The 13203-nt window shown below is 28.3% G+C and overlaps 2 protein-coding genes across 3 annotated transcripts; one reads left to right on the forward strand and one right to left on the reverse strand.

Annotated features, from left to right (window-relative positions):
• Positions 1 to 754: 754 nt before the first annotated feature.
• LOC119608609 (cylicin-1) lies at positions 755 to 8948 on the reverse strand. Of its 2 annotated transcripts, none has more exons than XM_037963086.1 (2): positions 8769 to 8948; positions 755 to 2774 (listed from the first exon to the last, which is right to left on the reverse strand). In XM_037963086.1, exon 2 carries the CDS (start codon positions 2707 to 2709, stop codon positions 820 to 822), a length of 1890 nt encoding a protein of 629 aa, XP_037819014.1. In that variant the 5' UTR covers positions 2710 to 2774; positions 8769 to 8948; the 3' UTR covers positions 755 to 819. The 2 variants fall into 2 exon arrangements, with proteins under 2 accessions (XP_037819014.1, XP_037819015.1); XM_037963087.1 differs by having other exon boundaries at positions 8645 to 8909.
• An 844-nt stretch (positions 8949 to 9792) lies between these two features.
• LOC119608612 (thioredoxin domain-containing protein 9) lies at positions 9793 to 12589 on the forward strand. The gene is made up of 3 exons (XM_037963089.1): positions 9793 to 9919; positions 10313 to 10594; positions 11419 to 12589. Exons 2-3 carry the CDS (start codon positions 10418 to 10420, stop codon positions 11890 to 11892), a joined length of 651 nt encoding a protein of 216 aa, XP_037819017.1. The 5' UTR covers positions 9793 to 9919; positions 10313 to 10417; the 3' UTR covers positions 11893 to 12589.
• Positions 12590 to 13203: the final 614 nt, after the last annotated feature.

Here is a 13203-nt window from a genome sequence, read left to right on the forward strand (position 1 = left end):
AAAGTAAATTTAAAAAAATAGTTCTCTGTTAAGTGAGGGTTTCGACTTTTTTCGAATTTTGTCGGCCTGTGTTATTCAACAATTAAAATTCGAAATTGAAACATGATTTCGACTTTTTTTGTTATAAAAATCACTTTTATTTAAAAATTTTATGTTATATTTATTACGATTTCTTTAAAATTAATGTTTTTAATATTATAGCAATTGATTCCTTTTAATTAAGATGTGCAAGACAAATGAAATACAGATTTGCAAAAAAGAGGTTATGTAAAAAAGGTTTATCGTAAAAAATTATAAATTGACACATATTTATTTTAATAAATTTTAAATTTAAACAAAACTCAATTTTTCGAGTTTTATATTTATATTAAAAAAGGCTTACAATTAAAGAATTATTTTGAAATTCTTTAAAAATAAAACTTTTTTCCTCTTACAAAAGTTTGAAACTATTTGTAATTGCATGTCTACCTTAAAAGACATGTAAAAAGAAATAGTTCATAGCAAAAAAAATGTTGTAGACAATGAGCTCTGGTTGTTAGCAATTTCTTTTAACGTCAAGAAATTGAAACATTTTTTTAAATAATTACTTATTAACTAAATTATAAAAAATGCTGTAAATACATTTTTATACAATGTACTTTGATTTTTTCATAAAATTTCCGTTCAAAGTTTAGATTAGAGCTCTCTTAATTACAGACGACATAAAATAACACATTTTAATTGAAGGGGGAAGGGACAGGGAAGGTATAGGGGGATATGTAAGATTTTGATGATTATACATTAAAAATTAACTCTAAGTGTTATACAAATTAAAATGGTTTACATAACAATACATCTTTTATTTTTGGCCATCGGATCTCCGACAACAGGCTGCAAAGGAGTCTCTGTGATTTTGATGTCCGACTGTTCGCATGATTGTTCCATACCGCAGGTTTTCAACGAAACATCTGTAAATTCTTTGCCTTCAGAATCTCCTTGAGCAGATGTCGGTGTTTCAGTACCTGTCTTGAGTTTTGTCTCCTTGGCTTCCTCACCCAAAGTTGCGTTATTATCATCATTAACTGTTGTATTGGTTTCTGTAGTTTCTTTATCTGACTTGCCAATTTCTTCATGAACAGATACACCAGATACATTTTGAACTTCGATTTCATCCTCTGCTGCGTTAAGTTTTTCTTGTAACTTAACGGGAGTACTGCTTTGTAATGTGGCCTTGGAGAAACGATTGCGTAACAGTGAAAGAGGCGAAGAGACAGCACTGAAAAAGCCATGCATGTCTAGGCGTGCTCTCTTGGGTGGTGAAATCTCCATATCAGTTTGCAATTCGCCAATGGCTGATTGAGAATGTTGTGGTGGTGTACGATCACGTTTGCGTCCACGGCCAAAGAAAGAGAATGACAAATTATTGGGCACTTCAGAACCGACTGTAACATTCATACTGGTATTTGTGACATCCAATTCGGTATTGATACGTCTATAAGATTCACGAAATTGTGGATTGCATTGAAATTTAGAAGGTGTATAATCCGAAATAGGGCGTATACTCTTACGTCCCGAAATTTGTGAAAATGCTCGAGGGCGTTCAGGCGAAATACCAGATTGTATAGCAAGTTGCACTTCGGATTTTGGAGCAGCTGTGTTACGCTTTGGCAAAAGCGCTTTGCCGGGAGTTGATGTAGCCGAAGGAGCAATATTGATATGGGCCACATCTTGTGTTTCCAATGATTTTACGGGTGAACTTTCTATAGCCAAAGGTTCCATTTCAATGTCATCATTATCATCTATAGTTGTGGTTACTTCCCGTTTAGTGATGGGAGTAGTTTTCACTGAATTTTTAGATGGCGTCGACTTCTGTGGAGTCTTTTCGGTGGCTTTTGTTGGAGTTTTATTGACAGGAGTCGAAGTTTTGTTGGCCTTAGTGTTGGTTTTAGGTGTGACCGGTGGAGATTTTTGCTGTGATGGTGTTTGTTCATCTACAACCTCCATATTTTCAACAATTTCCTTAGGTTTTTGATCGGCATTTTTAACTTGGTTTTCATCTTTTGATTTTTTATCATCATATTTAATTTGTTGTGGTTCGACTTTCTCATTGATTTCAGCAACCGCTTCCTTTTTATCCTCCTTGTCTTCCTTCACCTCCTTAGGCTGTTTTTCTTCTCTTTTATTGTCAGATTTTTCTTGTTCCTGTTTTTTATCCTCTTCTACTTTATTCTCCTTTATTTTAGTGTCTACTTTTTCGATTTTTTCCACTTTATCCTGTTGTTTTTCCAATTTATCTGGTTTATTCAGCTTTTCCGCCTTTTCTTTTTTCTCTTTTTCATTTAATTTGTTTTCATTGCCATTTTGCTGTTTATCCTTATTCTGTTGTTGTTTGCTTTCATTAGCCTGCTGTTTATTACTGTTTACACCATTCTGATTTTTTTCATTCGATTTTTTATTATTTTCATTTAGTTGCTGTTGTTTTTTATCAGCCTGTTGTTGTTTTTTATTTGGATTTTCTTTAGTATCTGCATTATTAACTGTCTGCTGTTGTTGCTCAGACTTCGTATGTTGCAATTTATTGTCTTGCTTATTGGTATTGGATGAAGTGTGACAATTGGCATTGTTGCCAGCAGCATTACTGCCACCTTTATTTTGATGGGGTTTAGTGACGGTCCCACTCAATGACAATGGTGTACGACGACCCGGCTGTGTTGAAGTCTTGGCTGACATTTTTCAAAAGGAGAACTTATTAACGTAGGTTTTCTCTGAAGAAGGTTTTCTCTGGAAGATCGAAGCTATAAAGATATAAAATGTAAAAATCATAAATTTTTATAATTTTACAAATCTGTAGAAAATTACATCAAAATTCACTTTCCATTTTTAATATCACATAACTCCTAACAATTTTGTAAATATGTACAGTGTCTCTCATAAGTATTCGAGTTTAATGTATTATGAAAACAGAACAGACATCATTTTATAATAGATTTTGTGGGAAAAATAAATAAATAAATTTATTATGTTGTCCAGACAGTCCTTAAATTTTATACCACATTTTAAAAATTAAAAAAAAAAATAATTTACATAAACTAATTTAACTTTTTTTTAAAAAAGTGCAAAAAATAGCTTCACAAAAATATTCGAATTTTTTGTATAAATCATATTTAGATTAGCATTATGAAGTAAAAATAAATAATTAAAATGAAATTAATGTTTTGTATAATAGCCTTTGTTTTTAAAAACAACTTCCAAGCGTCGTGGGACCGTTTCTACCAATTTATGGAATAGTTCTGGCGTTATTATGTCCCATTCTTCATGCAAAGCAACCCTATAGTGGTTTTAGAGGATAATGAGTGATTTAAAAGTTGTTCTTGTAAATATAACCACAAATTTTCAATGGAGTTTAAGTCCAGACATTAATTCCATTGAAAATTTGGTGAAAGAAGATACTTAGTGTCGTTAATGATCAACATTTTCACGTACCAGGTCGTGTATTTTGGATCGTTTTTCTGTTGAAAAATAAATTGAATGGGTTTTAGCCCCATTTTGGTGGTACTAGCATGCAAATTCTGCTCTAAAATTGACAAGTGAACCTTCTAGTCTATAATTACAATAATAAATTTTAGCAGTCGAACACCGTAGACGGACACAGAACCCCAAAATATGGCAGAGCAACTTGGGTCCTTTACAGTTGGCTTTAAGTTAGATAATTCCAAGGCATCTACAAGCTTTCGCCATATCATTTGACGACCATCTGAGCCAAAAATATTATATTTGTTCTAATCGTCCAAGATAACCTCCTTCCAGGATCCAATATTCTTACTTATGAGTCTATTTGCGGAGTCAAGACACTTAACATCGATTAACTTCGATATGAGCGGTTTCCACCTTGGTACTTGACCATGCAAATTATTGCTCCCTAGTACTTTGCGCACAATTTCGACACTAATTTTTATTCACAGGTCTGTCATGAGTTCGTTGTTAATTTTTGGAGCTGAGAGATGAAGGTTCCTTCGGTATTTCCTCAGTATTTCTCTGTCGTCCTGTATTGACAGCAGTTTTGGACGACTTGATAATGGTAAATACTCGATGGAATTCTTTGTTCCATGCGTGTAATGACAAAATATATTGTCGGTGGGAATCTATCAAACAATTCCTATATGTATTTAATTGATCGGCCTTGATTATACAGATATAAATTAATTTTTTAATTTGAATTGATCAACTCTTTTTCTTTGAACATTTTAAGCGCTTACACAGGAAGGATTTAAAAAATAATTATGCAAATTTCCAAAAAATATAATGTTAAATATTCCATATAACCACTACCTGCATAATGGGTTAATTAATGGACAATAAAACACGTGTTCAAGGATTCTAAAAAAGTTCTTAGAAAAAATTCGAATATTTTTGCGCAGTACCTGAAATGACCCTTTTTGGGTTTTTTCCCATTTTCTTGGAAACCATTAATGAGTTTTTATTACTTTTTTTCTTGTATTTCGTAGAAATAATATAAATTAATAAAATTTCATCAAAAAAATTTAAATACTATTATTATTTTTAAAGTAGCATCATACAATAACACAGTAATTCATAAAAAATAATAAATTCGAATATTTATGTGAGACACTGTATGTATGTACAGTTGTATGTACTTTCAAATAAAAAAGCATGCAGATAACAAAATAAATAATGCATGTCTAACACTTATCATGTATCACGTTAAATCATTGTTACACACATACAAAAATGCATTTTGTAGTTGTAAAAATAAACTTTTATTGTATGTAGAACGCAATTGACATTTTCGTAAAATGAACAAATAACCACAACATATCAAATACATTTGTATGTTTGTAATCTAAGATCTATTCAAGAGGCAAATCAAAATAAAAAATGCAACTTAAATAATTTTGTAAATCAATTATATCTTCTAACTTTACCAAAAACTTACAGCTTTTTTAATATTTCATTTAATATTGTTAATATGTTTCAACTGTTAAACAGTTTTTTTTAAAACGTTTGTGTTAAACACTTCCGATTTTATAAATCAAAAAATAGATTTAAACTCGTTGTTACTTTAAACGGGACTAAAGTACTACTGTTGCAGTATCCTTTGATGCTTAGCTCCTTTATAAGTGAAATTTGCCTATCTTTGATGCAGGTAGAACTTTTACCTGCACTTATGCTTTCCTAGTAAGAGGTGTTAAGACATAATCTTAGAATTTTAGTTAAATCTTCGTATTATTTAATACTAACTAAATTTCTAATACCTAGAATTTTTTTATAAATCGTTTGTATTATATTTAAAGTCATTCTCATTTATTGCTTTTAAGCTAAAAATGTTTATGACTTCCATAATATAAAGGTGCTGTAATTTATGCAGAACTTGTAAATAGATACATACATACATGTATGTACATATGTAGTTTATAGAGTGCAATTTGCAGTATTTATATGAATACATGTATAATAAAAAATATAATGATCAGTGAGATTAATTTCATAAATGTAAAATAATGAAATTAATCTGATCATTCGGTTTTTGGTACATATAATTATAGTTTTTTATATTTGTTCTTTGAATTCTTTTTTATTTTTCTTTATTTAAAGGAAAAATAGTGGTATAGATCGCGAGATTGAATAAAATGTATCAAAGGATATTTGTATATAAAAATAAGCAAAAAATTCTATTTTAAGCCGTATTGTTCTGAAAACACAATAAATGCCACCCAAAACTAGTCATGTTTAACGAAATGCACATAAAGTTCATATTGCTACCAACAAAATGAAAACAAAATAGAACACAATGAAAAATGTTGTTGGATGCACTTGCTTGCAGTGCCAATGTTTGTATTTCTGTATCTATTTTTATGCAATGGGTCTATTTCGTTTTATGTACATATGTACAATGTTTTTGTTTTAAATGCAAACATTTTGATTTGATGATATTGCAAAATATGTGTAAATATTTGGTCACTTAATTAGCACAGTATTTGATTATTTATTCTTTACAATACTTATATGTTGAAATAGTAATCGAAAATTATTAATGTGTATCGAAAACTGTTGTAATGAAATTCCCCAAGTAGGTTGAAAAATAAGATTTTTCTACTTTAGTGTATAACACTGTATATGAAAAACTTGTTTTATAATTTTGCATCTTAGGTGTGTGTATTTGCAACAAATTGTTGCAAAGTTAAAAGCTTTCACCTCAACTTAAAAATTCATACTTTCTCTTTATTTAAATGGCAACAAGCATTTAGTTTATAAAAAAACGAACAAAACTCTCCCGTATTTTTACAAAATGCATTTAGTTTTTTTTTTATATTTTACTATACAATTCAAAAACGGAAATGTTTAAAATTTAAACTTTAAATACATCGTATTATTTTATCAAACAAAATACATTTTTACTATAGGGGAACCATTGATGCATAGCAAACATCAATATTATGTATTATTTGTTTATATTATGTACAATGTTTACACGAAATTAGTGTAAATGTAAATGTGTAATAATAAATGTGTAATTCATTTTAAATTTCATTTTTTTTTTCATTATAAATTGATAAAAATCTAAATTTCGCTTTTAATTAAATACAATGTACATACTATCTATGTATAAATGTACATTAGACGGACACTTTTGTATGGAAGGTAAAATAGTGATTTCGTTACTCATCTCCTTGATTTGATTTCTGAGGATATTCCTAAAATATTAATAAAACGGTCGAGCTAACGGGTAACATTATATGACATTGGAAGATATTATATAACACAATCACTATTTGTGTGAGTCAGTCTAATATTCATACTTATTTATTCATTTATATGTATCTACAGAAAGCCTCCAGTAAACATTTGTTAAATTGTCATAGCAATAACACTACTGACGGTTAGTCGGTCTTCCAACGATGCAACTGTCTGTCTAGCCGTTAGCTTCCCATTTAAATTTTGTTTATTTTTTCTTTTAATATGCACAAAATGCTCAAGTAAGCCAATCCCTTTATGTAATTATGAAAAATTCTTTGTTTTTATTTTATATTATTTTTCAGAATGTTTTCTTATTTTGCTTCGTCTTACATATACTTAAACACTTATTAGTAGGCACAGATACAAATTTAAAATTGCAAAAAAACGTATACAGTCAAGGCCAGGAACATTAGGAAATGTGTATGAGCATTTTAGTAGTAATGACAAAATTTTTTAACGTTCAAAAGATTTTTATTTAAATTAAATTATTTAAAAAATATTTTTACATACCACAAATTTTGTGTGGACATGTTAATTTTTATAAACATTTTATAAAATAAAAATTTGATAATAAATAGGTATGTGGAGAAGTCTATTACAAAGTAATAAATTAAATAAAAATAATAGAACTGATCTTATGTGTATTACGAAGTTCAAATTAGACGATTACGCGTTATATTCTATATCTTGATATAAAATATTTGATTTGAAATATTTGATTAGTACTGAATTATATTTATTTATATTACTACTTATTGATCTCAGGTTTTTATTATTACTATGTAATATTGATATTTTGGCCGTAAAGGCTTAATATTAAAAAATAAATGAATAAAATATTTGGTGATACATAATCTAATGTTGGTATTGGGTGTAAAATTAAAAAATATGGCCTTTTGAAAAAAAGGTCAATGTGAAACATTAGTACAATAGGTAATAATTTTTTCAATGTACAGAACTATTTTTTAGGACAAGGACGAATAGTATCTTCTGTTGTGAAGTGAAGCGTACGTCATTGAATAACAAGAACTGGACAGGATCTGAACTATTGGGTGGTAGAGGCAAAACTTTCAAAATAGGAATTACATTAGGTCATAACTTTTTTTCATATTTTTGCAAATATCAAAATATCCATATCCGAATAGGCTACTAATAACTATGGAGAAAAAATATTTTTTTATTTCGCTGTTGAAGAAGTTCACAAATCGCGTTAAAGTTCAAAATTTCCTTTTATATATAATTTTCGCGAAAATCGTAAATGGTCACCGATTTTTATCATTATACAACGTTATTCAAACCCGAATTTAAACCTTCAGTCTTTCTCATTTTGGATAGAAAGAAATTCCATTTTATATTTTTTGACAGATTTTAAAGAATGGATTGTGTGCCTGAGTTTTAAAATAGTTTTTTAACATTCATGATAAATAAAATCTTGTTATAATCTTCTAATAAGTTTACTTTTTACGGAATTTTCATTAAAAAATAATCCTGTTTTTGATTTTATATTTTTTACACAATATTCTTACTTTTATTTTTTTCGGACTGTTCATTTATTTGTATAAGCATACAAAAAAATTTAAATCGTTTGATCGTTTTTAGAAAATTTTCAAAGATAAACAACTTTTCAATGTAATCATTATCCATGCCAAACACTGTACCCATGCTAAGCGATAAACGAAGGAATAACATTGTTTATATGAATGTATGTGTGATATTATTTATTTTCAAAAATGGCGGTCGTTGGCTTTTGTATTTGTATGCAAGAGTCAATCATAAAAGAAAAAATAAGCATTTAATAAAATATATTTTATGTAATATGCGCAATTTATAATTGCATTTTATTTAAAAATAAACCGCTAAAACACTACCACCAATAACTTATTTAAAATTTCTGTATAACAATTCCTACCCCAATAATAATACCAATTGCAGTTGGAAAAACCGACGCCAAACGCCGCGAACATAAATGAGAAATTTTACACAATATTTTCTTTAATTAAAAATGTTTTTATCTTTTAATAACTAGCACCAACCTTTTAAATTATAGTTTGTTTCTTTAAATTTTTTGTGGAAAACAATATTTGTTTAATTCAAATTAATTAAATTTATTATTATTGCAGACACAATTACAATTGCAAACACACACGAAACGAATAGAGCACAACAAAAAAGTAACGAATAGAGACGAATGCAGAGGTCCAATTCGAGTGCCTCAAAGGCGGCAAGGCGCCGCCGTCGCTATATTTTAGATTTTCAGCCGTCATCCATGATAACAGCTTTTCAGCTATTATTTAGCCGCCGTATTTATATTTTATGGTTAATTAAAATTTTTAATTCTGGTTTAATATAAATATAAAGTCAAAGAAAAAAATTGTATGAATATACAAAATTAAATTTTAAATTGTCAGTTAATATTATACTATCGCTCATTTGCTACTTCGTTTAATACTTTAATACTATTTTTTAAATAACTTCAAGAATAAACTGGATATATGTAAAATAAGTGTTAATGTGTTCGCTTTTAATGCATAATGTTTTAAATGAAAATTAATTCAAACATAATAATGTAATTCAAAAACTCATCATGTTTGGACAATTGAATTGTGCAGATTTTCAATAGTATATCGTCGAAACGATTTAAGTTTTTGGATATTTTAAAAATGTACTTTCATTCAGATTTTCCTATTTCAAAGGAAAATTTACTTATAAACGAAATTAAGTTTGAAATACGACGATGAAAGGCCATGCAGGGGTTCCATTATGGTAACTTGCCGAAAACGTAATGTAAGTCCGCAAAACTTCTTTAAAAAAAATAAAAGAAAGTGGTTGAACCTTATCATTAAATTCAATCTATTCTAAATAATTTTTTTGAAAAAATCTTTATAACGATATATAAAAAATGTTCATGATATCAAACAGTAATATGTTTAGATACAAAACGTTTGTATTAAACAACGTCGACCGTATTATGTGAATTCTGGGGGTAAAGCGTTTTTACACTATTTACAGGGTTGCATTTTTAAAGCAATGGTTTTCAAACTTATGCTATGAATCATGCAAAATGTCAAATAAGAATATAACAGAGTTGTTTAAACTAATTTTATATTTTCTAGTATTCGTGTGGGATAAGTTCTTAATAAAATAGATTTTTTAACAAATATCAAAATAAAATATAGTTATTAAGGTAAATTTATATTTGTTTCAATAGTTGATTGACTATTTTAGCATTAACAAATTAAATTAATTCATATTTTCCTTAATTTCATTAAATTTCTCTTCAAAACATTGGCACCTGCATTTTTGGGAAAAAATTGCCTCGCCTTCTTCATAAATGACGTCTTACGACTCTACTTTTTTACAAATTTACCGGGTGGTAAATATACATAAACGTCTGCTGCTGTTGCCACTACTACAACTACCACTCATGTAATTGTTGTTGTTGGTAATTATTAAAAACCGGGTTAAATCTTTCTATGACTACTACTTATGTGTTTGTTTGGGCGTTATGTTGCTGCTGCTGCATGTTTTTTATGTCGTCTGTCTCATTTCTAAATTTGTTTACCGTTCCATCTAACAGTCATTTTAATCAACAACCTACGCACTTTTGTCAATTTCTGTCTCAAAATCAAAAAAGAAAAATTAATTACAAAAGTATACAAAAACAATCAACAACAGCGATATAATGGCCAACATTTTGGAAAATCAATTGGCTGGTCTAACGCAAGTTATTGAAAAACAATTGGATGAACAATTGGAACGTTTCGATAATCTAGATAAGGATGATCTTAAAACTTTAAGAGAACAACGTATCAGAGAGATGAAGGAATTGAATACAAAGAAGCAAGAATGGTTAAAGAACGTAAGTTTAATAAAACAATGAATTAAGGTTTATTATTATGGTAATTAATTCCGATTAAAACTGCATGTATTTGTGATTCATACATAGACACTGATGAGGGTTTGGGTATATTAAAATATATAGAAATTGGAAAACTATTAGACTATTATATTAATTTATAATAATTAAATTAATATTTTATGTACATATAAGCTAATATAGTGGTAAAGTTATGCTGGTATTTGCAACACCCATAAATTTTTATCTATAATGTCCGTCTGCCTCTGTTAACCTTTTCGACCCGACACTCTAATTCTAAGAATATTTTGATTTTTGTGCTTCTATTTTTAAATCTATTAAAAGTAGTTTTCCTATTTAATCTGTAAAAAATAGGGAGCTATCATAATCGAGTGGTTGAGAAGTGGGTGGTACAACAATGTACAATCCGTCCTTTACAACGTCCGTTTGCTATTCCATTCTAAAATAAAATACATTTTTAGTAATAATGGGACGAATGGTATGTATGTGACATTTGTACGCCTTCAGAGTGGTATAGATTTTGTAAAAATAGGAGTACGAACTTAAAAAATAATTTCGTCAATCTGTTCCATTCAGAGAATACTATACATATTTGGAAAAATATCGTATTATACACGAATTTTTCGTAAATATTACGAAAAAAATAGTTACAACATTTTTTTTCGTTAAGCTTGGACTATTTTCAATGTATATATTTGACTACGCAATTTAATAACCCATAAAACAATAAACTCAATAAACAATGAACAATATGTATACCTAGAGATGAATAAAAATAATAATAAATGTATCTTCTCTCTTTTCAGGGTCACGGCAATTACACAGAATTGGCCGACGAAAAGGAATTCTTTGAAGTCTCGAAAAAATCTCCCAATATTGTTTGTCATTTCTATCGGGATTGTACAGAACGTTGTCGTATTGTCGACATGCATTTGAAAATTTTGGCTGGCAAACATATTGAAGCTAAATTTTGCAAAGTAAATGCTGAAAAATCACCATTTCTTACACAACGTCTACGCATCAAAGTAATTCCCACCATAGCTTTGATTAAGGATAGTAAAACAAAGGATTTCATTGTCGGCTTTACCGACTTGGGCAATTGTGATGATTTCTCAACTGACATGCTCGAATGGAGAATAGCACAATCTGGTGCCATAGATTACAAGGGTGATCTGATGACACCGCCAGATGTTAAAAAGAAAACATATATAAATCGTCCTAGAAAGACTATACGTGGTGGTTATGATTCAGATGATTCCGATATTGATTTTGATGATTAACCTGTTTGCACACTTATTAAAATAGTTTAAAAAGAAGCTAGTGTTAGAAACTACTCATTTTATTTGTTTTCATACATTAGTCTGTTGTATTGCCTGCCTGCCTTTTCTTTTTGCTGTTTTCCCCAAGTGTCTTCTTTTTTTAAGCTCTGGTTTGAAAGTTTAATATTCAAACTTTATTTCATTAACTTAATGCTTAGAAATCAAAATGTATTCAACAAAATTTGTTTGTTTAATTGCAAGAAAAAAACCTACAACAACATGATACTCTTTTTATAATAATTTCTTACTATTAACATTCTCTTGATTTTAGACTTGAAGTATTTTTTCTTGTCTTTTTAATTAAATTAAAAAATTCCTAGTTTTATTACTACAAAAATAAGTATTGTTTATTTTTTCTTTTTTGCAAAATGTCTTTTATAAAAAGTAGCACAAAATTATAATAAAAACATTTTTAATAGGATTAAAACTAAAAAAGACAACTTTTCGTAGAATTTAGAATGAAACATATTTTCTTAATGCAAAATAAAAGTAATATACATTATAATAAGCAAGATTAGCAACATCAAATAGTTAAACGTAAACATACATAAATGTTCATATATATATATGGACTAACTAATAATATATATACAACTATTCAGAGGATTTTAATAATAAAGACATATTTTCGTATAACCATGCAAATGGGAATTGAAAATGTATGTGTGTATTCATAGACTCATCATAGTGTATGAGTTCGATTATAGCATGTCCTAATGAAATAGTAGTTATATTTTCATTTAAACAATAGTGCATACATAATTATAAAATACAAAAATTCCTATTTTTATAGTGTCAAAGAAATCAAGCAAAACATACGATATTCATTCACAAATCAAATTTGACTTAACAAACCAACAAAATCTCTATATATTTTGTCTCGTTCTCTTATTAATAAAATAAAAAAAATAATAATAATCTTAATTTATTTTTATAATTTTAAAATGTAATATTTTTTTAAATTAAAATAAAAAATGCATGTATAAGTTTTTTATGTTTAAAACAAATATTTTGTGTTTTTAAACTACTTAGAAGAACAATTTATTTCGTTTAACAGATATGCAGAATTTACAATTTTCAATTCAGAATGTAAAGTTGTACAACAAGTTCTGTCCTCATTTTATTATTAAAATATGGGGGACAGTTTCTTCTCCAAGTAGTCCGCAAGTTATAACAAATTGTATACACTCAAACCTCGTTTCATGCGATTAATTCGTTTCGCAAAAAAGTGCATAGTTCAAATTCGCACAAAACGATACACTAGCTCCATAC

The sequence above is a fragment of the Lucilia sericata genome, unplaced genomic scaffold (genome assembly GCF_015586225.1).
Source record: "Lucilia sericata isolate MDLA Ls3-8-SP2 unplaced genomic scaffold, ASM1558622v1 Contig000856F_arrow, whole genome shotgun sequence".
Lineage (NCBI taxonomy): Eukaryota > Metazoa > Arthropoda > Insecta > Diptera > Calliphoridae > Lucilia > Lucilia sericata.

Coding starts and splice junctions, on each gene's coding strand:
- LOC119608612 (XM_037963089.1), top strand. CDS start 10,418: ATGGCCAACATTTTGGAAAATCAATTGGCTGGTCTAACGCAAGTTATT. Junction 10,595..11,418: donor AGCAAGAATGGTTAAAGAAC/GTAAGTTTAATA, acceptor CTCTCTTTTCAG/GGTCACGGCAATTACACAGA.
- LOC119608609 (XM_037963086.1), bottom strand. CDS start 2,709: ATGTCAGCCAAGACTTCAACACAGCCGGGTCGTCGTACACCATTGTCA.